This window comes from Mesocricetus auratus, unplaced genomic scaffold, assembly GCF_017639785.1.
Source record: "Mesocricetus auratus isolate SY011 unplaced genomic scaffold, BCM_Maur_2.0 Super-Scaffold_100018, whole genome shotgun sequence".
Classification (NCBI taxonomy): domain Eukaryota; kingdom Metazoa; phylum Chordata; class Mammalia; order Rodentia; family Cricetidae; genus Mesocricetus; species Mesocricetus auratus.
In genome coordinates, this window is record NW_024429199.1 from 39909967 (window position 1) to 39937208 (window position 27242).

The 27242-nt window shown below is 40.9% G+C and overlaps 1 protein-coding gene across 1 annotated transcript in view; it reads left to right on the top strand.

The window, feature by feature from the left end:
- Oprm1 (opioid receptor mu 1) overlaps nt 1-21365 on the top strand; it is a 60478-nt gene extending 39113 nt beyond the window's left edge. Inside the window, exon 4 of the mRNA XM_005065903.4 lies at nt 13143-21365. Within this exon, the coding sequence (XP_005065960.1) occupies nt 13143-13181 (39 nt within the window). The 3' untranslated portion in view covers nt 13182-21365. The remainder of the gene's footprint in view (nt 1-13142) is intronic.
- The last annotated feature ends 5877 nt before the right edge of the window (nt 21366-27242 follow it).

Here is a 27242-nt window from a genome sequence, read left to right on the forward strand (position 1 = left end):
CCCACTATGGACTCTAAGCAACATGAGTCTCATTCACACCTGAGATGTCACTGTCCACTCAATGCCTTTCCTGCCTGGTTTTTACCCCAACCTTACCCTTTAAAGCACTTTCTATTGATACCTGGGTGATTTTGAGAATGTTTAACATCATATAAGGACAGGGAGTGACTCTGTTAAGTCAGCATGCTACTGTTTAAATACAGAAACTGTAACCACAGTAGAATACTATGATACTTTCCTACACCATCATACAAACTAAAAGGTGACTATGTGTGGTCCAGCACATCTCTTTCCCATAACAGCTCTGACAGATAATCATGACAACGCAAATGCCCATGGAGGTCGAACAATCATACAACTCCCAGTAACCAGTAACAGGCACACTCCAGGCAAGCACCACTGGTTTTAAGAATAACTGGGAGCTGTTCTCTTCTGACCCCCAATCCCAATGTTATGCCTCTTTCAGTAAGTGTGGCATGACCATATCCAGATATTCTCAGCCTCCTTGGTGACCTCCAGACAATGCAAGCTCTGTAAGATTATCCCTCATCGTGTGGGTCCAAGAATCCATATTTTAAATAAAAGACAATACCCAAGTTTCTGATTTAAATAATAGGAAAGATGCTTGCTACACGAGCACAAAGATCTGAGTCTGCATCCTTAGCACCCACATAAAACTCCAGGCACATATCGGTAATCTACAGGTCACATGGCATGTACCTATAATCTCAGCACTAGGGATAGAGAGGCAGGCAGAGAGCTGAAATTGCAAGTTTCCAGTTCAGTGAGAGGCCCTATCCCAAAAGATGAATTGAAGAGAAATAGAGGAAGAGTGGAAGACACCTGAACTCAACAACTGGCCCACACACACACACACACACACACACACACACACACACACACACACACACACACACACACGTGTCCACATAGCATGCACATGCATTCATAGGACATACACACATATGCATATACAGTAGATAAATTGTACCTTTTTCCTCAACTACTATCGTATTTGATGAGCAACTGTCATATGCTTTTCTCACCAAAGGAAAACATCAGATTTAGGAAATAATATAGTCAACAAGCAGTCACTTTTAGCAATGAGCCTTACAGGGTTAAGGCCTGCATCATCAGTAAAGCTAACATCATGCTAATTTCTTCTCATTGGCATAGCAAGGCCATTCCTAAACCATTTTCTTGGCATCGCAATCCAAGGAGCAGGCCTAGCATTTTATAGAATCAACTATAAAACTATAAAACTACAGTCTTCCCAGAGAAGGAAATGCAAAAGCCAGACCTTTAAAACGAACTACATCACTCTCAAAAACTGGATTCATGGTTTTTTTTTTTTTTTGTAAGACATCTGTGGAGAGCTAATTTGGGAAGGAAATGATTTCAGTTCCACAACAAAAAATGCCAAATGAGAATAGCTCACAAAATTATGGTACTGGACGACATTAATGCATTCTTTGTGAATGAAACCCAAATGGCTTTTCTTTTAGCTCTTTGGTTCAAAAGGAAAATGGTCTAATCATCGTGTGTGCATGCGGGCAAGCATGTGTGTGTGCGCATATGTATGTGTGTGAGATGAATGAGCATATTTATATAGTCTGAAATTAGCTATCTAGGCTTACATGAAGGTATACCACAGATAAAAGAAGCAGCTAGTATATTCCATCATTTAACTATAATAATAATAAAATATTGTTTAATTAGAAATGGGTCTATTTACACACTTGGCTTTAATAACATTTACTGATATGTTTGTATCTGGGTATGTATATATTATTTAATCATATGCAATATAACCTATGACCTCTATAGTTGTGGAAAACAATGTTTGTGGAAGAATTTAGCCAGTGTCATAATTAAAATTCAGTGACTGAGAATTAACTAAATTACAATTAATTTTATGACCCAGGCTGTTAATCAATGTGTTAATCAATCAATCAACTTCCTGGCTCTCTAGGTTTTGTTTTGTGGTGATTTTGATGTGTCTTTTTCTTTTGGCAGAGAGAGTTTTAAAGGTTAGATAAACTAAGCCAGGCAGTGGTGGCACACGCCTTTAATCCCAGCACTCGGGAGGCAGAGGCAGGCGGATCTCTGTGAGTTCAAGGCCAGGCTGGACCGACAGCCTCCAAAACAAGCAGAGAAACCCTGTCTCGTAAAACAAAATAAAACAAAACAAAAAAAGGTTAGATAAACTGATATTAATAACATCTAATTCCCTTGTGCTTATTTTTCCCATTATTGTACATAACTCTTAAAAGGTAGCAAGTATTTATCTTTTTAAAACTATTATTGAATTAGATGTTATCATACTTGGCTAAACTTAAATGGTAAATTCTTAATTTGTAGTCATCTTTGATGAAAATATTCTCATTTATGAGATGTACTATTTTGAAAATTTTTAAATTGTGTGTGTGTGTGTGTATTACTGTATGTGACTGCTATGCATGCCAAGGCCAGAAGATGGCATCAGACCTTCAGGAAATGACTTCTCATTATGCTGAACTAGGTGCCCTCAAGATAGGTGATGGGCAAGCAGAGTTTATGGAAGATAACTTTAAGAAATAATATCTTAATCAAGAAAAAGTCTTGTTTTAATTTTTGACAAAATCCAATTAATCAATTACAGAATTAATAAATATGGAATTGGATATGACTTACGAATTTGACACTAAATCAACTTACAGCTAAGAATATATTGCTGCATTTTCTTCCCTGTGATTTCAGCTAAAATGCCATCATATCCAAAATACCCTAAATATAACTAAAAGCAGTCTCATTCGGGTCCCATAGACGTAATATTACTTTGAGTTTCTCCTTCAGAGAAAACGGCCTACAGCCTTAAGCACCATTCAGAAAGAATTAAAGACCAAGCAAAGTGTGTTTTTAGTGTTGGGAAGGTTTGAATGAGGCCAAACCTCCTGGTGATAGTAAAACCTTGAAATACTTGATGAAATATAACTCACAAAGTATAACTTATAACCCAAGAAGGAGAGAGTCTCTGGAATATCAGTGAAATTGGTGTTCCAAGATTAGTGGAGAAGAACTGAATGCCCACAAAATATCTAGCATTGTAAAGTTGTCCCAGACCTAGGGTGCTCAGAGAGAAGCAGGTACCTCTGAGAAACAAGATTGCCTATGGCAAAGTTATAGAAAATGTAATTAACTACTGAATGGCACAGTTGGGAAAACTCAACAGCCAGTGTTTTAAGAAGATTTGAAAACCAATCTCTATAACCCTATACTATGTTTAGTTCTGATCTGAATTTAATGATGTCATGACATAGCTTTATAAAATTTTATCTCATTGTATTCTTAAGAGCCTCAACCAGTAGAGAAATATTGTGAATAATCCTACTATTAGACAAGGTTCCAAGAACACTAGAATACAAAACAAGAAATATAGAGGTTACTAGAGAAAATTTGTAGTCCAAAAATTCAATTACAGAAACAAAACAAGTGTGAGAGTAGATATTTTAAGAGCATATAGAGGTTTTGTTTCATGATAAGCAACATGAAGCAAGGCACCTAAACCATGGTTGCTAGACTAGAAAGACGATTCTAGCATCTGGGACTGAAGAAATATAAGCCTCATACAGACAGACCTTCAGTAATGATAATGAAATTAGATATGCAAGCAAAATAGTGAAGGGAGTCAAAATATCTTCACATAGTTACCTGAAATATCTTCACATATCACCTGGAATGCACATGTCAGGAAAAGGCATGACTGCAAACGGCCTGGTAGTTACCATATACTTGGAGCAATGTGAGCAGTGGACTGGCCTTATCCAGTATCACTCCACTAATAAAGCCAAGAGGAAAGTTACAGGCGAGGTATTCCAGTATAACCAAAGAAATTATTTTTTAAAAAGCTTTTATTGGCATGTTACTGAGAGATAAAAAGCTGCAACTAATTCATATGTACAATTTGTTGAGTTTAGAAAAAAGAAATATTTCCAAGCTTTGAGACTCTGATATGTCCTTGTTACTGGAAGTTTCAGATAGTGAGAGGTGTGCCTTGCGCCTACATTCAAGAGACACTGATAGACTCTTCATGTTGAGACTTGAGGATTAGGGCAGCACAGGGAATGGCGATCTAATTAGGATGGTGTGTTTTGCTAGTTTGTCAGGTTCTTGTAGAACACTCCTATGGTGAACTGTTAGTACCATCTTTAAGAAAAAAACGAAAGGAAAATAAAAGCTCAACAGACAAATGCCAGGATATGTAACTTATTTTTGATGTAGAAATAATGCAATGTGTACAACCTATAGTCAGAAAAGCACCTTGCACTAATGACAGACCCAACATAGGTCATCAGGCCTGAAGCTGTGAATCCATTTGCAGTCCAAAGTTTCAAGAAAATAAATAGCAATGTCTCAGAATTCCAGACATTCACCAGAATTCTAAAATTGATTGTTGAAGCTCTCATGCTTGTCCACTTGAATGAGTTTCCTGAATACATCTGTATACTAACAAAATGATAAACTTTATTTCTCTGAAAGTGGGGCAGGTTGTGCTTTGTTTGGGTTTTCATTTTTGTTTTGCTTTGTTTTGGAGTTTACAAGTCTCTGGCTATAATTGTGAGTGAAACAGTCTGTGTAGCTTTAGGATATGTTTTTTATCTAATTAAATTGCATGTTGCTAAGAGTAACCCTTATAAGTGACACATTCATGTGTTTTGGATACAGTATCTTTACAGAAAATAGATCTATTTTGAAAAGGCACATACACAGAGCTGGGAGAAGCAGGCCAAAGATGCTATATCTCCTTATGGCAAATGCAAGCATGAAAAACAGGTGTCATTATTCTAGTGTCAACCCCACTGACAACCACTAACCTGAGTACATCGTGTGCTGGTAGCTATTGAAGGGACCTCTTTGTGACCAGAAGGTCACTGGCCTCATTTGCCCTAGTTGATGTCATCATTCAGAGTCTGGGGCCACCTCTCGGTGAACAAAAACCATCACTTAAGCTTTCCCCCACTGCCGAAAAGGTGCAGTGCGCAGGACAAATTCCATTCCACACTAAAAGCGTGAGGGACATCGGGAACATCACCTGTGGATCCTCTGACCCACTAGGTTCTCCTCTACTCCTTTACCACATTTGGTTAAAATGCTACTGCATTTTTTTACCCATCCGTATTAGAAATTTCATAACAAAGACTGTTATGAAAACTATGCAGTTGGCAATGTGCTTACCTTGCAAGCATGAAGACCCCAGTTCAGACCCCAAAACCCATGCAAAAAGGCTGGACATGAAGGTGTGCACTCTGGAAAGGTGGCCAGATGGGTTCCCTGGGAATTGTTAGCCATCCATGATGACCTAATAGGTTGACTTGAGGATCCCTGAGAGACTCTGCCTCAAGGAACAGTGGACAGCACCTGAGGAATGACACCGAAAGTTGCCCTCTGGGCTTCACATGCATGTGCACGTGTTCTTACATACACAGACAGAGACAGACAGAGGTGCTTAAACAATTTTCTTGCCCCATGCTGCATTAGACCCAGTGTGGAATGAGTGGTAGTAAAAGCAAACCTAGGGAATTTAGAGGAAAGACGCATCACACATAAACTTCTCCGGGAATGGAATGTTCTGCGCAAATCCCATCTGCATCAGTGTGCTTTAGAAATACCATACGAAGCTTCTTGCCCCCATCTCTGATATAAACCTATACTGCACAATCAGAAATAAGCTGAAATCCCACTATGCCTGACTCAGGCAATGAGCCTTGAAGAAAGGATGGGCTCCTGTTACTTAGGAATGCTGAGATCTTTGCCTATGAGTCATCAACTCCAAATGGTTTTGTGTGAATCTGTTATGATTTCTCTAATGAATGGGGTTTTAGAAGTCTATTACAGACAAAAGCTGATCAGTGACCGACTTGGTTACTGACTTTGGTTGCAACTTTAGATGGTTTTGCAAATAGAGAAGAGAAAGTAGGAGAGTAGAAGAGGATTGCAAAATCAAATATTAAATCAGCATTTTCATCCAATGTGCATGGGTGCATCCCTTCCCTGCTCAGGGGTGAATTCCTTCGTGTACACTGACAAAGTTGAGAAACGTAATCTCTCACATTTTCTCCAGTCCTAAAACTTCGGGAAATACTTCAACCTTTATATGGAGAGGAACTAAACTTCCTTAAATAAGCTTCACCTTGAAGCCTAAAAGCTTTTCAAACATTTTTAAATAGAGTAAAACAGAACTGAATGGGATTTTTCTAGTTGACTTCCTACACAAGTTACAGTTTAACAGACTGTCAATAGAAAATGAAAAATTAACAGAGAATTATATCTATGCCACTGATGTATGAATCTAAGCAACTGCCAGCTCCATGGACATGTGTGACTGCAAGGTCCTTCTTGTCAGGAAGAAGCTCAGCTACAGAGTTCTGATGGTGATGTCTGAGCAAGAGGTTTCCACAGATCTAAGGATGCTAGGAACAGATGCAGGGAAGCCAAGAAGACAGCAGAGCCACAAGCATGGTAGTGCAGTCCCCTTGCCCTGTGTCTCACTGTATGACAGTGAGACCAGACCACTGTCACACATGGTGAGCTTCACCACCACAGCTTGGAAACCCAGAGCAACAGGTTCTGTATATTTTATAGCAAGTAAAAAATAGCCTGATCTTCCTTCCCCGAGAACAAGCATCACAGAGCTATCCTGTTGTAATCCTTGTGTTGTTGGACAGTGATGGTTCTAAACTATGTGACTAGCTGTCACCACTCAGAATCACCAGGATTTGCAGCCTCACACAGTAAGCAAAGACTGACAGAGATGCTTAGGGTACTGCATCTCCCCAAGTCCACCTAACAATCTGCCATCTTCTAAGGCTGACATGCCCACATGGTCATGCCACACCATCAACAACTGAGACTGGATGGTTGCAAATGCTCAGACAGATCTGTCCCCATTGATTTCAATCAACACTTGATCAGAATCACTGTCAACAGAGTGCCATCCACAGAATGAGGCCTATGGGTAGCACTGAACTTAACTATGTACTGCAGTACACCAGGCAGATTCAACTACACCCCAGAGAAGATGAGTAGGTCTAATTTCAGATAACCATTTAGCTTCCTTACTCATAGTTTGTATATATTGTGCCAGCATGCTGTGGGTACTAATATAAAAAGGAAAAACGACAAGAAAAGCATTTGGAAGCCATATTAACCCTCCTGTTCAGCCAGAATATGGGTTAAGGCCAATCAGTGACCCATCCACCATCAAAGAATGTCAGTTGTGATGCAACTGCTCATTTCTGTGGTTCTTTCCATCTCATTGGCTAGAGTCTGTAGAGTGAAACAGATTCTTGAGTTGTCTCCAGAATCTGAACTCTGATATGAGGGACAGTGTTGGGGAAGTCTTATGCCAATAAAGCACTGTCTGGCCAATAGGGAATCTAGATAGGAGGGGCTAGGAGTCCAGGAGGATTCTGGGAAGGAGAAACAGAGAGTGTCGAGATGTAACGCCATTGGTGTAGGAAGCCCGGAAACCTCTCCGGTAAGAGAAATACTTAGATTAACAATTATGGGGTAATTGCTTAAAGCAGAGCTAGCCAGGAAGAAACAAGCAAGGCCAACAGCTTTATAATTAATACAGCGTCTTGTGTGTTTATTTGGGGACTACAAAGCGGCAGAGCCCAGGCAACTGGCAGGGAAAAACCAAAGCGGCTAGCAAGGAAGAAGCTTCTCTTAACAGGACAGTCCTCACAATGCTGTATGGAAGAAGGAAACAATATATTCACTGATATTTATTCTCCACCTGGGGTCTCAGTTAAAAGAAAATATACACAGAGTGTACCATACCACTGGTGAGGTCATTAAAAATGAACTTGAGTTTGAGGACATAGTTTGATGCATAAAGTGCTTGCTAAACAAACATGAGGACATGAGTTTGGATCCCAGTATCCATATAAAAGCCAGGCCCAGCAGGGACATCTGCAACCCTAGCACTGGAGGGCAGGGTGAACAGCCAGACAGCCAGCTTAATCAAATCATTGAACTTGGGATTCAATGTCTCACAAATAAGGTAGAGAACAAGAGAGGAAGTTAACACATGTTGACTTGCCTTCTACATGCAAGGACATACACACAAAAATTAATGATCCCAAGAGCAATCTTGCCCTGGAAGAGAAACCATATGGGCTCTCTGTCTTTCATATAAACATACAACAGAATGGAGTGGGGGTTACCCTTCTCATGATCCACTGATAAACTTGATTTGGATAGTCATTGCATTTGTTTGGTTAAGCCAGATGGCTGTGGTCTACACATATATACTTATGTTTGCATACATGTGTATGTATGTATGTATGTATGTATATACATTTGTTTATTTCCAGGGAAACTAAGTTGTCAAGAGAGGCATAAGAATATGAGAATAGTCCTGAGCATAACAAACATAACTCTCTGTAAGTTCACATACAAGAGGAGTTCGCTGTCTAGAGCTGCCTCTAATAACATCAGACACAGCAGGATCATTTAGGGCCAAGTCTGCCAACAGCAGCTCTTCTGCTCCCACAGCAGGTGGACAGAGGTGGTAAATGCAGCAATAGCACACTTGGCAGGCCGCAGCTTATTTCTGGTGAGTCATGAGTTTGTTCGGCCAGGCTGAAGCTGTGAGATAACAGGAATGTTATTATGTCCTCCCTATACCTCCAGGGTCTAAGGTGTACCTTCCACCGATGAAGTGGTTAGAGGCAGGGGTCAGGGCATCTGGGTTTACAATACCAATGGGTATTGCTGGCTAGGAGCTGCTTCCATTCCCAGAGACCTGAAATTCAAAAGGGTCTTTGGCTGATCTATTGGGATAGCTTCCAATGTCACCTGCTACTTCAGTTTCCAGCCAAATTTGATCAAACTCTCATTTAATTCAGCAGAATGGATACGCAGATAACACCTGAACAGTCCCACTTAGTGACAGGCTTCCTTTCTGATAGTGGCAAGCCAAGGTTAGGAATGATTTCATTGATGTCTCTAGGACTAGACCATGTTTTTTTCTAAGGTCTCTGACATAAATGGTTTATCGCTGTGTCTTATCAGAGCTAATGAGCTTCCCAAGACCATTTACCAGGAGCCTATGAACACAAAATCATCAATGTAATGGTGCCAGCTCAGGTTTGGATAAATGGGATTGGCTTGTGTTTTGATTCTCCAATACGGTGGCAAATAGCAGGAGAATCCAAACAGTACTTCATGGGCTGGAGAGATGGCTGAATGGCTAAGACCATATACCCACTGCTCTCAGTTACCAGGACACACATGGAGTGACTCACAACTGTCCATAACTCTAGTGTTTTGACTGCACAATAGCATGATTTAGAGTCTTGGGTAGGGAAAAAGTCATCTTTGGTAGTCAATAGGCTTGAGAAAAAATACAAGATGGAAGCTGTGGTGGTTTGAATAAGAACAGCCCGATAGGCTTGTATAGTTGAATGCTTGGTCCCTGGTTGATAGAATTTTTTAGGGGAAGGGTTATAAAGTGTTGCCTTAGAAGAGGTATCTCCCTGCGGTGGGCTTTGGGTTACAAAAGCCCAGTCTCTCTCTGTCTGTCTGTCTCTGTCTCTCCCTCTGTCTCTCTCTGTCTCTCTCTTTGTCTCTGTCTGTCTGTCTGTCTCTCTCTCTCTCTGTGTGTGTGTGTGTGTGTGTGTGTGTGTGTGTGTGTGTGTGTGTGTCTTCCTCCTGCTTGTAGACCATATTAAGCTTTCAGACACTGCTCCAGTGCCAGGCCTGTCTGCCTGTTACATGCTTCCTGCCATGGTGGTCATGAACTAACCCTCTGAAACTGTAACCAAACTCCCAAATGCTTTCTTTTATAAGTTGTCATGGTCTCTTCATGGCAGTATAAAAGTAACTAAGACAGAAGTCCAATGAAGCATAGCATGTGCTATCACAGTCAGTTGATTCGTTTACAATCACAGTGCCCAGGACTACAGGCTTTAGAGCAGCAGCCAGTGCTATCATGTTAACTGAATTCACTTGGCGACCATCCACTGTAAACTTCCAGATCCCATTAGCTTTTGTCACTAGCCACACAGAGTGATTATATTGAGATGTTGCATTTTTCATTAGTCTTGTCGTGTTAGCATGCTTTCATCAAGGCTGTGGTTTCCTATTCTCTTCCTAGAAATTCTAAATTGTTTCCTTTTAAAACATAGAAGAGAACCAGAAGATGAGCTATGCCTTCCTCGTACATCTCCCACAGTCAGATCTCTACAAGTGCTCTTACAGAAGAGAAAAATCTCCCTGCTTGAACATTGCAAGCATTCATAAGACAAACATGTCAATTATCAGTAGAAAGAGAGACTGTGGTGCTATGCAAAGGGTCCAATCGGGCTCACTCATGCTCACAATTACTCCATGTCCTATCATACTATTTAAAAATCTATCTGATTGAGTGTATGAGCCTAGTCCCACAAGAGAACCTAGTGCTTAGTGATCAGGTATATTTCAAAAAGAGATAGAGGTTCATCTTCTCTCCAACCCCTCTTGCCTATCTCCATTGTACATTTCACTGGAGGAGTCCTCTGGTCTCCCAAGGTCAGCAAGAAGAGCTATAAAGAAGCGATTGCTCTAAGACAGCCACGCATTCTGCCCTAACTGTTCTGGTGATCTTTACAAGGGAATCGTGTCCCATAGAAGTAAGGCTTTAGCCTGTGACAGCCATCTTCTGTTTTCTCAGAGCATGGGGGTCATGGAGCAATGACTGAACTGTGCTTCTCTCTGGTGCTTGTTCAAATGACTCTTCTTTGGATATATCAGTCTTCATGGGCATACCCACCTGGCCTTGGGTGTTTGTGGATGGGTTGGATGTTCCCCATTCTGGGCTCTGTTTTGGGATTTCAGGGGTGTCCCGTGACTTAGAGTGGTGCCTTCCTCCTGGGCAGCTTATAGCCCTAAGTGAGCATATTATCAGTGTAAGATGTAGCAAGAATAGTTGTGTGAAGGATTTGACTTTTCAGAGGGAAGGGCAATTTTATAAACTCAATAGTTATATGCCTAGGGAGGGAAGGTCTTTCCATTCAGCACTGAGTGAATTGAGAGTGTATTATCAGTCTTCACATTTAAAATAGCTTCTCCGTGGAATCATGCAGAGAAGCTGTCTCATGCTGGTCATAGGTAGTGATTAAAACAGAAATTCAGAGTAGTCATCAAGAGTCATCTTCACTGTAGGAAGTGAATCTGTCTTGATAATAGTCACTCTCCTTAAATACGGGTCTCATGTGAGGTAGTCTGTGTGCTCCTAGTGGCCTGTAAAAGTGTAATCTTTGTCCAGTCATCCTCACAATGATGGCAAACCAACAGCTCACAGTGTATATCCTACTAATCATAGCATTCCTTGTCTTCCTGGCTTTCCCTATCAGTACTGGTTTGGATCATAGCTCTCTCTTGAGGAATATGCTGACCTTCAGATGTTTCCACTTGCAACTTAGGTCTCCATATACCTGATAGGATTCACAATATGTGCCCCCAGGTGACAACTATAAACACTTGTTAAATTTCACCCCTCTTTCATCAGCCTTCATCCATTATCCCAACTTGTTTTTATCTGTTCCAGTCCTTGTCCTCTCCTATGCCACATTTCTACCAGCCACAAAAAAAATTTCAAAATGTGCCTGAACACAGACCACAGACCTTTGTCTTTTCTTTATTTACCTTGACATCCTGAATCTTGTATTACTTTGGGGGCTGAAACCCAACTTCTTAGAAGATGGCAAAAAGTAACAAGACTCCAAAGGAGATGATGACTAAGCAAGCAGGTGGCTTCGCCACAGTCACCCTACAGATTGTAGCAGGAAGATAATAGGACTCAGTTCATTACAATGCAGCAAACGACAGACCGTGAGCATGTTGGTGCCACTTTCTCTATCCACGAATCCCACAGAGTAATCCAAAGAGGCCAGATGGCAGCTCACACACAGTGGGTTCTGTCACAGTTGACAGACACAAAGCCGAAGTCTCAGCACATGAGGGAGCAATAACACAGCCTCCTCAAGAGCAAGCACCAACGTAGTGGTCAGAGTTGTACTTGTCTGTACTATCTCAGCTGCCTATGTGACAAATCACAGAAATGGTCAGCTCAGGGAAGGCTATGTCCTGGCACAAGCAGCAACAGTGTTCATTGACTTCTGGCCCATGGTGTGCTGCCCCACCTGATGGTGACATCAATCTGAAATGGTCTTCATTCTCAGGACATGTATACTGTCATGACATTGAATGGTTAAAAACACAGCATGCATGGATGCATGTACACACACAGACAAAAGGAGAGAAAGCCTATGGGATAACTGTTAGTAAATGCATCTGTGAAACTGGTGAACAAACATCCTTTGTGCCATTCAACATTTGCACCTTTCCTGAAGTTTGAAACATACTCAAACACATTAATTTTTGTAAAAGAAAAAAAAACAAGCAAAAAAAAACAAAAAACCTTGCAACCCTTTATGCTTACCACGCAAACACCTTCATACCTCGCCAGTTACAACAGGAGAAACAATAACTTGCTTCATAGCAAGGCATTCCATTCTCATAATCCTCTTAGCTTATTTGAAAATGCCACACAGCATTCTCACTTACCCAGGCGGAATTCATGCTGCTGCTCAATGGACATGCTTCATGGCCGGAGCTGAATGGTAATGTACTCCACACCCACTACTTGAAAGGAAAATAAAATGTTTTCATCTAGAAATGAATTGTAAAAGAAAGTCATTTAATTTTTTTTTGAGTTTTTGGTCCGGTCATTAATGACGTAATAGGAAAGGAAAATGTAAATAGAACAAGAGAAAGAGTTTTATTTAAAATGCATTTTCCTTTTTTTTCAAAAAATTTTTTAATTCTTGAATTATTTAAAATTCTAGCTAAAGAAATATAAATAAATTTTTCAAGAAAGACTATCAGTTACAGCTTTACAATGAGCAGTGTATGTACAAACATATTTATAATGACCCAAAAGACATTTATAATAACTACAATATTAATCAATGTCTGAGCACTTAACAAAGATGTGTCGCAGATGAAGATACAGACGACAGTGTTCAGCACAGTTCTTCTGTCCAGAAGATAACTATAAATGTATCCTGTGACCATTCCCCAAGTACTCACTGTCTTTGTTCTCTCTCTTCTTTCAGCTAGAAAATCTGGAAGCAGAAACTGCTCCATTGCCCTAACTGGGTCCCATGCCATCCAGAACCTTGCTGAGCTTGGAGGCCACCATCTCCTTGGAATCAGGTTGCTGTCGGGGTGTGTAGGAGGCTCTGGTTTCCTAGGAAACCTCCTGATCCTGCATCATTCAAAGTCTGTCCTCTCTGGCTACTTCACTTTGCACAGGAGAGACACTCATAGTGCAACAAGCACTCAGAAGGAAGAGATTATATGACACTACTGAGTCCAGCTTGTGTATAGAACCACCAGAAAAACACATGCAGTGGACCACAATACTCTGTGGTATGTGAATTGGGGTCGTCATAGAAGATGACCCTTCTGTATGTAGAATTTCTATTTTCAAGAAAATACTTATGACCTTATCAAAGAAAAACCATCAATTGTTAAATTCACTGTAGTAACCCATAAAGTAAATGCTACCTCTGACCTCTGACCCAGTCACCTTCTATGGAAAGTTCCAGTCTTTCTAGTCTTCTGTGAGGGAATACATTATGTTTGACCCATAGTGTTCACCTTGAAATCCTTGTCTAATTGAGACATGGATGGCACCTCCATTTCTTGGTTTTGTGTTGTTTGAAAGAACACAACCTATTTCTCCCCTGGCTCCATAATGAAAATGGAAGGGATGTAAAATCCAGTGTCAATGGCAGAATGGTTGATTCTCACACAAAAAGGACTTCCTGGGAGTTACAACATGGCGATGGTCCTTCCTAATTCCCTTGCTGTCCCCCAAGTGCTCACAAAGTTACCCAATGAGCTATGCCACCCAAGACAGAAGCCAAGAGTTTTACTACCTTCATTTCTCCGTAATTTCTCCACACTGCATGCTCTCTTCTATGTTATTTTATCAGATGCCCTCTGAATCAGCATGATAAAACAACAGATATTAGCATTAGGTGCCAGGAAAGTATAAGCGTTTTTTAAAAATATGAACCCAATAAATGTGATTACAAGACAGACTCAAACAACCATGTAGAAAAATATGTGATCCATTTTTCAATCCTATGTAGTTAACAAACATGAAATATTAACAATACCCCAAACCACTTTCCCTAAGAATTTGTCATAATCATTATCCTCATCTTTTTTGTTCTTGGATAAATATCAAGATTTCCTTGATAAGATGTCAATCTTCAATGTAGTGTCTCTAAGAAAAGCCCTGTCTGACTAGTTTTTGTGGACGTGACATGCACTGAGATTTAACAGTCTCCTATTTTTAGATCTGGAAGAATGGCCAGTCAGATGGCCCATGCAACGGGGAGTTCTCTACTTTGAACTTTTGTCAGCACTGACTAAATGAACTGAGTCTTTTGTCATCTTCTATGATGACAGAAGTAGAAAACGGGGCCCTGATCCTCCCACCCACCATACGGTTCCAGACTCTGCATGCAGCTGGCAGGTACCACTGTAAAATGTGCATCCCTTCGTCTATCCAACAAGACACAAATATGCCCACAGTTTCTGGAAGACAACTGTCAGAGATCAGAATAGCTGGATTTACTGTCTCAGATCTAATTGGCTATAATTGCATGGACCCAGCCATGCATCCATCCATTAGAAGAGGGGGAAAAATCCAAGTTAAGTGTTTTAATGTTTTTCTTCCAGTGATGCCTCTAATAACCTCCATTTCTCAGACACTGCATGCCAGGACAGATGGGCACTGTGTTGCAGTTTTTACATTTTCTGGTAGAAGTAATTAAAACCAAAATCTTAAAAAGAGTCAGAATTTTAAAATGGATAACACAAACGAGACTCACTAGGGAGAACGAAACATCTCCATGTAAGTACTGAGGAAGAACATTCTTGCTTCCAGTGTGCTGTTTGACACGCGCTCTCTCAAGGGGTAGCACAGTGTTGTCCCTGCTCACGGGCTTCTTTACGGCCATCACTGTTTCTGTATAAGGACCCACTCTTGGTGTGAGTCATCTGGCATGTGGCTGAGAGCAACTTGCACTTGACGTAGGACTTGACCCATGATTGTTTCCTACAAGCATCATATGTGTGTGCACACAGCTCTTCCATGTCATCTCTTAGCAGCTACAAAAAACACACAATGGAAGGGTTCATTTAAAAACAAAACACATTCTAAAGCCAGAAAGGCATCGCCAGGAGTTTTTATGGAAAGCCACTTTCAATGCATGTATGCTAGAACTAACTTGCAACTCAGTGGCGCGGAGAAGCGAGAGCCCACAGTCTGGCAGAGTTAATTTTCTATTGTGATCTAAAGGTAAATAAAATGATGAGCAAAAAGAAAAATTAGGATTAAATTATACAATGTTTTTAAAAAAATAATTTTGGCCTGTCTTACACTAAATGTTTTCTATTATAAATGAAAACTATCGATGTTGAAACAAAACAGTGACTGTGGGAAGCTTAGGAGCTTCACTGATTATATCCACCTTTGGGATAACATGAACACATCTTTGTTCCCTGCTTAGCGATGCCTTTCTGGCTGTGTCTTGGGCAGAAGAAGTCTGATGCTTAGAAATAGGACTATAAAAAGTGGGTGGGTGGTTGGACCCTTGGTGGGACACAGCAAGAGAAAGCAGTGACCTCCTGCCTTCCTCTGTGAGACACGTAAGTGCAGCCACAAGTACAGACTTACTGAACTTCTCAGTACCAGCTTACAGGAAGCACAAAGTGATCTGGTAAAGTCTGTTATTAAACCTATATTAAGTGTGCAATGAGAAGAATCTTGGAAAAAAATAGCTCTTTCTCAGAAAAATGTGCCCAGTGTCTAAAAGCATCTAACATATAACCACTTTCACTGATAGGTATATTTCCTTTCAAGGTTTTTCAACTTTACACAGTATTCATTGGATATTATCTGACAGGATACAGCTTTGGCCCAACCACCCCACACTCTTTCTTTTCCTTTCTCATTTCTCACTTCTTCCCAAGACAGGTTCATGGGCTGGGCTGTCCTCCAGCTCACGGTATAACCCCAGCTGGCCTTCAACTTAGGATCCCTAAGCCTGCTTCAGCCTATGGGTGCACACACCTGGAAGAAGAAGAAAAAAAACAAACTGTGTTGGTACAGTACAAACACAATGCTACTCCTTCATTCATCTAAACCACTCAGTGTTAACCAGGACCGTCCTGTATGGTCCAACATAAATGCAGATATATTTATAATGGTCAAATGACACTTTATCATTTCTGGTTCTAAAAGAATGGTAGCATTGATCCTATCTCACAAGAAGTTGTCTGCTTCTCTCAATGAGCTGCTGCCATCCAGAGCTGTAGCAACAGAGTTTGTTTTCATGGCGCACTCATACTCATGAAATCTAAGATTTGCTTAAAATCCCCCTAAGGACATTAGGCTTTCAGCAGTATATGCAACTCCTATGTAGAAAATGCATGTCTCTTTTGTGATTTCACAGAGGCAGAACAGAGGCCCTTTTGGAGAGAGGGGGCACATTTTTATCTCAACATTGTCACACGCACCATAATAGGAATATTTAGCAGCCAAAAATATCTTTCAGGAAGAGTGTTCTTAAAGGCTGTCTCTGAGTTCCTTCTTCCCACCTCTCTATTTTAATCAAAAAATCCTGAGTCTCAAAAGCAGGCTGTAATATTCCAATTCCTTCCAAACCTCTTGAAAGAAACTTCTGTTGTTTGGCCTCAAACATGAAGATGTTTTATTTTATTGGCATTATCCACTAATGTTGGGAAACTTTCCATGAACACAAAGTTACCAAATGCCAAATGGAAACACAAAGAGAAGTAGTGTATGCTGAGGGAGCCCCAAGAAGAGAAAGGGAAGACATGAAGGCGGTGGTAATTTCCCTAAGAATCGGTTTGGAACTGAACAGTCCCATACACGCAACAGCAGTGGCAAGCCGGGTGATCTAAGCACATTTAAACTAACGCACACCAGAGAGAAGGCAGAGGTTATGTTCGCTTGACTTTTGGGAGACGATCTCTCAAACATGTCAAAGCAGAGGACTCTGGGATTTTCTCCGTTTCAAGGAGAGCAGAAACACCACACCACGATACCTCACAATGTCTGAATCCAGTGTCTGATGCTTTCCGTGCCCTGGATCCCCCTAGTCTGCAGAGATTCTTTGTGGATCTGGTACAACGGCAGTATCATCATTTGGTGTGGCAGCCAAACAACCGAGTCTCAAATTCAATGCCTGTCTCCTCTAGGCTGCAAGTGCCTAGGTAGGCTCAGCTCGGCTGCCAGCATCCTCAGGAAAGCTCAGTGCAGGTGGCCAGCCCTTAGTGCACCCTCCAAAGATCTCCAGAAAGAGGTGAGCCCACAGATCCTGCTGGAATTCTTAGGGTCCTGGGACAAGAATGTGCCATTTGCATTGGTTTTCTTTCTAGAGCGCAGTGCTGAGAAGGAGTGTGTTGGACTGTGTTCTTTCTGTTAGGATAGCAGCACATGAGACTTTTCTTTTGCTGTGGATAAATATATTCATACCTTGAGTATCCTCTTAGGATTCTACCAGACACTTTCAAAAGACAGAAGGTTCTGTGGAGGTCAAATGTGGCCAAACTGGCCCACAAGTGTTTGTGAAGCCTGGTTCCCCTTCGCCCACTTGCTAAGAAATTCAGGCTGTTGCTATTTGATTGTTTGTTTTCTGGTTGGGGGATATGTTACTTGTCATTATTGTTCATCTTTTGTTGTGTTTGGGTCTTTCATTTCTGCCCAAAACGTGTCATTACACAGATGCACTCTCCATAGAAAGAACCTCACCCACCATCTCCCCCTCTGCCTTCTGGCCTAGATGGGTTTCCTTTTGTAATGGCCCCTTTCCGCCCTCCCTGCTTATAGTCCTGAACTCCCAGCCTGACTTCTTGGCTGGCCACTCCCCTTCGCTGTGTCTATTAATGGCTTGCAGGGCTCTATCATGTTAAATATAGAACCATTTAGCATTTAGTGTCTGATGTCTGTCCTTCCAACCCAGAACCCAATCAGCTGGTTCTTGTTCCCCTGAAGCTCTGCAGGTGGCAAAGCCGATTCCTGCTGCCTGCTCCTCCCTCTGCAGGGGTCCATACAGAAAACCTGAAAAATCACAAGGCTTCTTGTTACTCTCTAGAGCTGTAATACAATTTGTTCCCTCCTGCCCCCAGGCTCACCCCTGCTCTTACTCAGTGGGGAGCTGCTACTGATCAGGCTGTATTAACTCACAACTTGTTTGCTCTATGGAAATTCTGGGCTTTTTTTTCTCAGGGGAATAGAGAAACTCAACAGGCCTCCTACCCAGCTGCTTCTTTCCATGCAAGCTATTGAATCTATACAAATTAGATTCAAGTGACAGGTTATTTTAGGGATTTATAATCTCTGTACTGCTGATAGTAATCTGACAAGTGTTCCCAGAGTCCCATTTGTCTGTGACTCAACCACTCAACTTAAGACATGAACTGGAGCAAAATAAGAAACTTCTGAGTTAACCTGAGGAACTGTCAGTGGCTTTAGGTTCTGTTTGTTGGGTTCTGTTGGTTGTTTGGGAGAGGTTTTGTTTGTTGTTGTTGTTATTTTGTCCTGTCTGTTTTTTGAGATAGGGTCTCACTCTACATTCCACAGCATTCTGATGCTCACTCTATATCATAGGCTAACCTTGAATCTTGAACTCTTGGAGCTCCTTCTGACTTAGCCTCCTGAGTTCCAGGGTTACTGGCAAGAGCTACCAGGTTGTTTCCAGTTGGTTTTTGTTGTTTGTTTTTTATAAAACCTATCCATCTATTGAAGGAACCAAATGAAAATGACATTAATCCCAATGACACACGCCTAGTGACCTTTATAATGAATGCCTTCCTCCCAATCAAATATTTTAAATAATCTGAAGACAAAATTATACAAAATAATTCCCAGTAGTGGATGTTCCATCCCTATAATGTTCAATACAACAAACCCCAGTAAAATCTAGGCACTGGGATTGCCCATCGTGGCAATCTGTACGAAAAGACAGCATGGGTGTACATATAAAAACTGGTGTGACTCTTGTGGAGGGCTGATGTTCTAACAGCAAGACTGTAACTTTGAGTAAATAATTGAAAAATCAATTAGGTTACTGTTTTCTTATTGATTCTGAAGACAGAGGAAACATCCTGCTGGCTATTTTCTAACTAGCCTGGCTTCTCGGAGTCGGCCGGAAGCCAGCAGTCACGGACACCATGAAGAGAAGAGTTACCTGAAGAACTGAAGGAGAGAGGAGTCCAGTGAGTGGCAACTGCCAGGGAGTGGCTGGCTATCTCTGACATAAATTTTAAGTCAGGTCATCTTTCTGGCTCACATTTGCTTGGTGTTTGGACATCTCTGTAGAGAAAGTTAGGAAAATAATATTAGTTCGGCTGTCTATACAAAAGTCAGCGTGGCTCTGTCATGTTAAAAGAACAGAGGAGCTTAGACCTAGTTCTGCCTTTTATAATATTTTAAAGGATAACAACTTCATGTCAACATCATGTAAAGTCAGAGATTCCCACACAGAGAAATACAATTTGCATTTTACTGCACACTTCGAGAAAATCAATCACAAAAACTAACCAGAACTGTTTAAATATTAATATATATGTATGTATATGTGTATATATATATATCCCTATTACATGGCAATTATATAGGGATCATAGCATTAAAAATGCCATTATATGGAACCCTATATGCCTTTAGGAACATATCTACAATATAAAAGAAGCATATGAACAGGTAGTAATGATATTTTAATTTGATTAGAATAAAAAATGAAATGACACTTTCTACTTGGCAATACATTCCTGAGCTTTTCACCTAATTAGTAGTTATAATTTTAAATGTGCAATGGTCTTGTTCTCATCTCATTATGTTCCATGGAATATAAGTAAATAAGTTTGCAAATGGATCTTCTAAAAATGCATTGAACAACATCTATCAAATATAACAAATAAACAAGTTTTCATTTTTTTAAGGAAAAGCAGAAAAGCTTAAGTCTAAACATCTGGTGTGTTTTAATAACACCTACAGTGCATTCTTGATATCCAAAGACAATTTCTGCTAGAAAAAAGGAAAAAGTTGAACTTCATAGTTTTAATTACACTTGAAATTCTGGTAACCAATGACAGTGTTCAAAAATAACCCATAATGCTACAGAGGAGAAAAAGAACATATATGATAATGAATCTGGTTAGATTCTCATGCAGTTAAGTTCAAATATTTTAAGTAGATCATCACCTGGGAGCTGCATTTCTCTCCAGCTGCAGAAGTGGAGGCAGATACCCTTCTTTGGACCATAGCATCATTGAGTCTACTCTAATTGGAGTGTCTAGCCTCCCACCCATGCATCTCCTCCTGGCGCTCCGGGGTATGGAAGAAGACTGCAACTGACTCCTTTCTTCAAGTTCAGAGGTGAAATGAATCTGGAACCCTGCCACTCAGCATATGAGGTCAGCTTCTATAATAATAGAACATTTTAATTTATGGAGAAATGTCAGCAAGTAGCACACACAAAAACAGAAGTGTGACAGAGTTCGTGCTTTCCAGATTTTTGTGTCCATGTAAGTGAAAGCACAACCATATCTTCCAAAACTGCGTGTGAAATCCACGGGCACAGCAGTGAACACAGCATGCCGTCTAGCTGGGTTCTTTTCAGCAATCTCCCAACACACATCCACACATGCACTTTCATGCGCACACACACATGCACACACACACACCTCCCAAAAGTATGTTTCCCTAGGAATCTGTGTCATACCTCTTTGCCCCTGCCAGAGACACATGGTTTGCTGTAACGGTGCGCAGAGGAATGGTCAAAGGCATGCAGCATTCTTTCCTGGGAATCCCTCCTTTAGTGTTTGCTTATTTGTTTACATCATTATGCTGGCCCTACAATAATGTTACTATTAAAAAACAAACACCCTCACTTGCAGAAAAGAATAAGCTATCATTCCCTCCTTTGTGTGTATTTCCATGTAGGAAAAGATGATCAAATGTAGCTTTTCCAAAAATTATCTGAGATATCACAGTGACTTCTATATAGATTAAAGTATTGACTAGTACATCAAGCATTAAAAACATTGCTGAATTCTTTTTGCAGCATTCCTATTTGACTGTTTAATGGAAGTTGTGTGTAAAAACAACATGCAAACTCTTGCACTGTGTTACTCTTGATGTGCCAGACTCCATAAACATTTTGGGCTGTATTGTGATTTTTCTTGCATGTAATGTATGATTATCTGACTAATAAAGAAAACTTACTAGCTAAGCAAATATAATTTGTCTTTTTTTATTCTCAAATGATAACAGGTATGTTTGAAGTCATTAGTCTCATGAGGACCTGTGTTCAATCTCCAGCACCTTTGTTAATAAATAAATAAATAAAAGCCAAGTATGATGATATGCACTTGTAATTCCAGAGTTAGGAAGGTGAAGGTATGCATATCCCCACAGATCACTAGCCAGCCTTCCTAATACATGAGCTCTAGGTCCTAGTAAAAGACCTTGTCTCAAAAAATAAGGTAGACATCACTTGAGGAATTATAACCTAGTTGATTTCTGGCCTCTGCATGCATACATATCTGCATACACACATGTACCCACATATAGGCAAATGTGCACACACGCACACATACGCACACACAAATAATATATTGTATATTCTCCAGATAAATGTTGCAATGTAGGCTTAAGCTAAAGGATTATACTAATTGTATATTAATAACTAAAATCTTTTAAACAATATTAACTTTGGTATGCAAAGAAATGAAAGAAGTAGGATTCTGTCTTCACAATTTCTTATTTTAGAATCAGAGTAGCCCCAAACCTCAACAAATATAGTTTTATTAGATGAAATTGTCAATCAAGCCAAATAGCAAAACAGCAACAAAAATTCTCTGTTGTAAACTACAGAGTTGAAAATATGAATCACTAAAGTCATTCCTGATATGCTTTCTAAAAATAAGCATGTTATTGATAGACACTAAGCAATAACGTTCTTTGTAAGAAATAAGGGCTTCAATAGGTGAAGTGGAGAGCACATTTACTGGTTAGGTGTTATTTTGAATGTACCATGCTTGTACATTTAGTGAGAAAATAAACTACTTCAATACCTGGAAGACTTCATATTTTTTATTTACAGAGACTGCTATCTGTTCCTGTGTGGATTCTATAGACCACCACCAGATGCAGCTCCCTGACACATGCTTTTGTCACTCTTCTACTGCTCAAAGAGAGTTTCACTGGTGCCCATTCCCTAACAGTTAAGGACCAATCCTACCCATGACCTCCAACAGCCTTCATACTCATAGGAAATATACCAAAATAGACATCTGGGCTCCTCCCAATCTTAGCACCATTAGCAATCCTCATATGTACACATCTGGTTCACATGAGACAACCATTTCCCTTTACATTTCCCCAAAAACATTAGAATTCTTCCTTTTATAATATGCCTACATAAATATTTTATCTGTTCTTTACTAGGCTGTGTATTATGCTCAAATGGCTTATAGTTGTTTATATTTTCTCACTGGAGATATACACAGATAGACATGTGTATATATAACTGTGTGCATGTGTAGATATAGAATAGGGATATACCACTTAATTCTGTTCAGATGCCTACTGAAAATGAAGAGTTGCGTTGTTACCCAAAGACTAGAAATGAGCTACCCTTTCCGAAAGCCTGAAGCAGAGATGTTCCATCCAAAGGATTGGCAAAGAGCCTCATGGGATAGAGTCGACTTGTCAACACGCTATCCCTTTCTAATTACCAACATTCAATCCAAGCCTGTGTGTGTGTGTGTGTGTGTGTGTTATCCAGAAGGAAAGAGCTCAGATTTACAGGGTACAGATCTGATGATTGCAGCAGATACAACATCCCTGAATAACCCACCCTCAGCTGCTGGAACACTCCTACTCCCTCAAGGAGTAGCTGAGAAAGGTAGCATTCTAGGCAGTGAAAACACCGGAGATATAACATACCAGGAACTACACATCATATTCAGGACAGCAACATGTTAAAAGATATTAGCCATGACTCAGAAACTCCCTCCCCAAACTGCTGACCCAGATAGCAGGAGTAATCAGGTCACCCTGAACAAATATCCTTCCAGAAATTGGCCAGCTGAGGAGATTATTTAAAAATTCATGTTCATTTTCAGGGTAGAGTTGAAGAGAAACACTATTCAAGAGCTGAAAGTGAGAAGAGCTAACCCAGTTATCAAAAATAAGTGATAGAAATGGCTCATTGAAATGAGAGTTCATGTTGGGAAGAGAAAACTTTGGCCTTAAATTATCCAACACTTGTAATGGGGTCATAGGACTCCCAGGGGCAGGCTTGTGGATAGGCAAATCTCAGACCATTTCCCATGTCTTGATAAACTTCTTTATTGTTTCCTTTTTCACTGCATGTAATTAATTGAGGATAGATTTTGCAAAGACAAAATAGGTTATAATAATAAGATGTATATGAGAGCCACATTGTCCCTCCGGTTAGTAGGCTATGTATCCATGCCTGAAGATACTGTTACACTTGATCTCTGTCTACATAAGGGCAATGTTAGCTGCTATTACTTCTGTCTTCTCCCTAGTGACAGAACCCATGGCCAGAGCTGAACAATCGCAATACTGGTCTCTCTGGTTTGCTTGAGACTGAGGTCCTGAAGTATAGGCCTTTCCCAACCCTGCAGAGACCTGGAGCCCAAAAAAAATGAAGTCAGTAGCTACGGACACCCTCCAAAATTTCCCTAACGGAGCCTGGCATTTATGGTTGTCCTTGTTGAAAAGAAGTGCGTGTTTTCTAAGAGAAAACTCAAAGCAAGTATGCTAAACACTTCAAGACAGAGAAAGAAAATTAAAAGAATGTGATATGAAATATTCTCTAGAGCAGTAAACATAAACACACCTGACAGGTGGCATCTACGGCTGCTTTCTATACTGCGTCCTAAAGTGTGGGAGGGGCTGTTGTTTAGAAAGGATCCCAACATGTTGCTTGTGACGGAAGGGTGGAAGAGGGAACCAAGCAAAAAGTCAGTAGCTGCCACCTCTGCCAAAAGAAAACTCCTTTATTGCCATAACACAAAGACAAGATCATCAATACCAGCGGCCTATTGAGTGGTGCTTGGTCACACTCCCATCCTCACTCACGTGACCAGCGTGCCAGCAAACCCTCTGATGTGCGGGCCCTGAGGGTTCCATATCAAGTTCACAATTATCTTTCAGGTAAAAAAGGAATTGCTGTGGCGGCTGCTGCTTATGCAACCACAAATCCATGGTATATTTTCAGATAGCTGGTATATTTTCAGAGAAGAAATCGGAGAGAAAGACACTTAGGGACTCTGGCAAGTGTGAGCAGCCACTTCAGTCAACCCCTAGCATGCATCCAACTTGCAAGGAATGTTATCACATGCTTATTGCTCCTTTATTGTGTATATAAGGAAAGCTACAACGCAAAGGCCTCCCCAAAGTTCCCAGGGAGGTGTCACTGACAGAAATCCCACTTGAATTCATTGAACCCCAGAACAGTTGAGGAGGCAAGTGAGTGTACAGACTCCAACAAGACATCCCCTGATTTAGACACAAAATCAGCTCAGAGAGCCTGTGACATCAAGACGCAAGGCACTTTGGGGTTGTGAGTCAGTTTTCTTCTCCAGGCAATTAGCAGTTACCAGCATTTATTCAGTGAACGGGAGTCAGGCAAACAGACAGATGCTGACAGTCTGTCATTACCACACAAAAGAACTGCAGCTTTTATCCTCTCTGAGGAAGGAAGACTTTAAGAACTTCTCAACTTTCGGGCTCACACGCTCCCCAGCCCTATGATTTATTGCATCATCGACCTTAAAAATAATATAAAGCTCAGCCATTTCTATTTGAGGAGCTGCTTGCAGGTGCACCCCCCCCCCAAGGCTCCTGTGGAGCTCACAGAGACTGTTGACAGAGACTGGGGAGCATGGAGGCACTGAGTCAGCAGCCCACAGAGGGCGCCAGGCTACACCCCTCAGGCTGGCTCATTCCTAGGAAGGGCCCCCTTTCTAGTCTCATTGGTGTTGCTGCGGTTGAAAAGAAAACGCAACCTCGTAGAGGAAGAGTTACAGTCCATCGCTGAGGAAAAGTCAAAGCAGGAACTTTGAACAGCTAGTCACACAGCTTCCACAGTCAAGAGAAGAGGGGAAAGTTAAAGCATGCAGGCATACTCGCTAGCAAGCTGCCTTGCTTGAGGTGTCTGAGTTCTCCACCCACGCAACTCAGGCCCCCTGGCTAAGGAATAGTGCTGCCCACAGTGGACTGACTCATCGCACATTAATTAGCCTAATTGGATAATGCCCCACAGATATGCTCACGGGCCAACCCAATGTAGACAATTCCTCATCGAGCTCCTCTTCACAAACGCCTCTGTTTTGTGTCACGATGACAATAAAAGCTGGCTGCCCCAGCACCCTGCCTGCGTGTGTCCTTCCCTCACTATGCCGATTGTGTTTCCATGTGATCAGAACATACACAAGACCTGCTTGCCATGTGCCAGTCGTGAGTCAGCACTAGATACTTATAGAAGCCAAAATGAATGGATCATCTACCCAGGGACCTGGCTCTCTTCCGCCATAGACTTTCGGTTTGACCAAAAACTGAGGAAGGAAGCCAAGAGCAATTAGTCTGATAAAGTTACCATCCAGCACCATCTAACCACAGTCTTGTCTACCTTCAATGCTGGTGGGAGCATAGTTTGGAGAAACACTATTGCTGTCTCGGGGGTGGGGGGGCAGCCTCTAGCAGCACAGGGCTTTGACAGGAATCCAAGTAGTCACGAGGCTAAACTTTTCTATCTGAGGGGTTAGGGAAAAAGGCGCTCATAAACTCTCTGGATGGTTTCCTTCTTTATTCTCTTCTCTCTTTGTTTTTTACCTTTATTCTCTCTCTTTGCTCTCTCTCTCTTTGTTCTCTCTCTCTCTTTCCACACATGTTTTTTCACAGCTTTTATACCCCAACGGAATCTTCCAGAGAGTACAAGAGTCAAAAAAGTTGCATTTCATATCTCAAGTGAATGAATGATTATGGGTAAAAATATGTTTTTCGCCTCCCTCACATTATTAAACATTTTGTGTACTATAGGTAGAATACAAATTATCTCAAGAACCCACATACATTCATACCCAAGCAACTTATTATAGATTAACTGTGTGGGCAAGCAAGGTGTTCTTGTTAGGTCTTTTTACTGGCAGGCTGCATTTTGCAGTTACAAAGAAAGGATCAATTACTTTATTACTTTTCTTGAAAGGTAATCTTATAAGGAATTTCAAAGGAATCACAAACCTAAACTTTCATATATGAAAAAGAATCAGTCAACTCTACTTTAAATCTTTAGTGTATGCATCCATTCTTTAATAGATTTTTATATCAGGAGACTGGGGGCAAAAATGGGTATAAGGAATTAATCACCACCTTTGATCATCAACCAAAGCTAGCAAGGAGAGTACATCAGCCAGTAATAATTGGGCTTCTTTGTTCTTGTTCTCTGACCTTAAAGAGTTCCACATTTAACCATGTGCCTTGCTAAAACTTTAGATTGTCATCTTGGAGCCGGGCGCTGGTGGTGCACACCTTTAATCCCAGCACTCAGGAGGCAGAGGCAGGCGGATCTCTGTGAGTTCAAGGCCAGGGTGGACCGACAGCCTCCAAAACAATACAGAGAAACCCTGTCTGGAAAAACGAAAAAAAAAAAAAGAATAGATTGTCATCTTGGGTTTTTCACCTCAAAGTTATTTAACAAAAACAACTTAGTCTAACTTTATTATTTTCAAAGCTTTGTTTCAGCTGTGATGCATTCTGAGATCTGTGAACATATCCCCCGACATTAAGTTTAAAAATTTTAAACTAACTGGGCTACTGGGACTCAATTGCCAATCTTTAACTTGAGCTACAATCCCTGCAGATCCTTGGGTGAAACTCACAGACCCTGGCTGTGAAACATATCCTTGTACTTATTTCATCAAAACTCTGTATAAACCATCATTGTTATTATCAAATTAGACAGTACAGATAAGGGAGGGATCATCTTCTTGACAACCAACAAGCAAAAATGCACAGCAGAATGGAATGTTTCCAAGAGATCAGCACACTACATTACAGGCAGTGGAGATCTCCC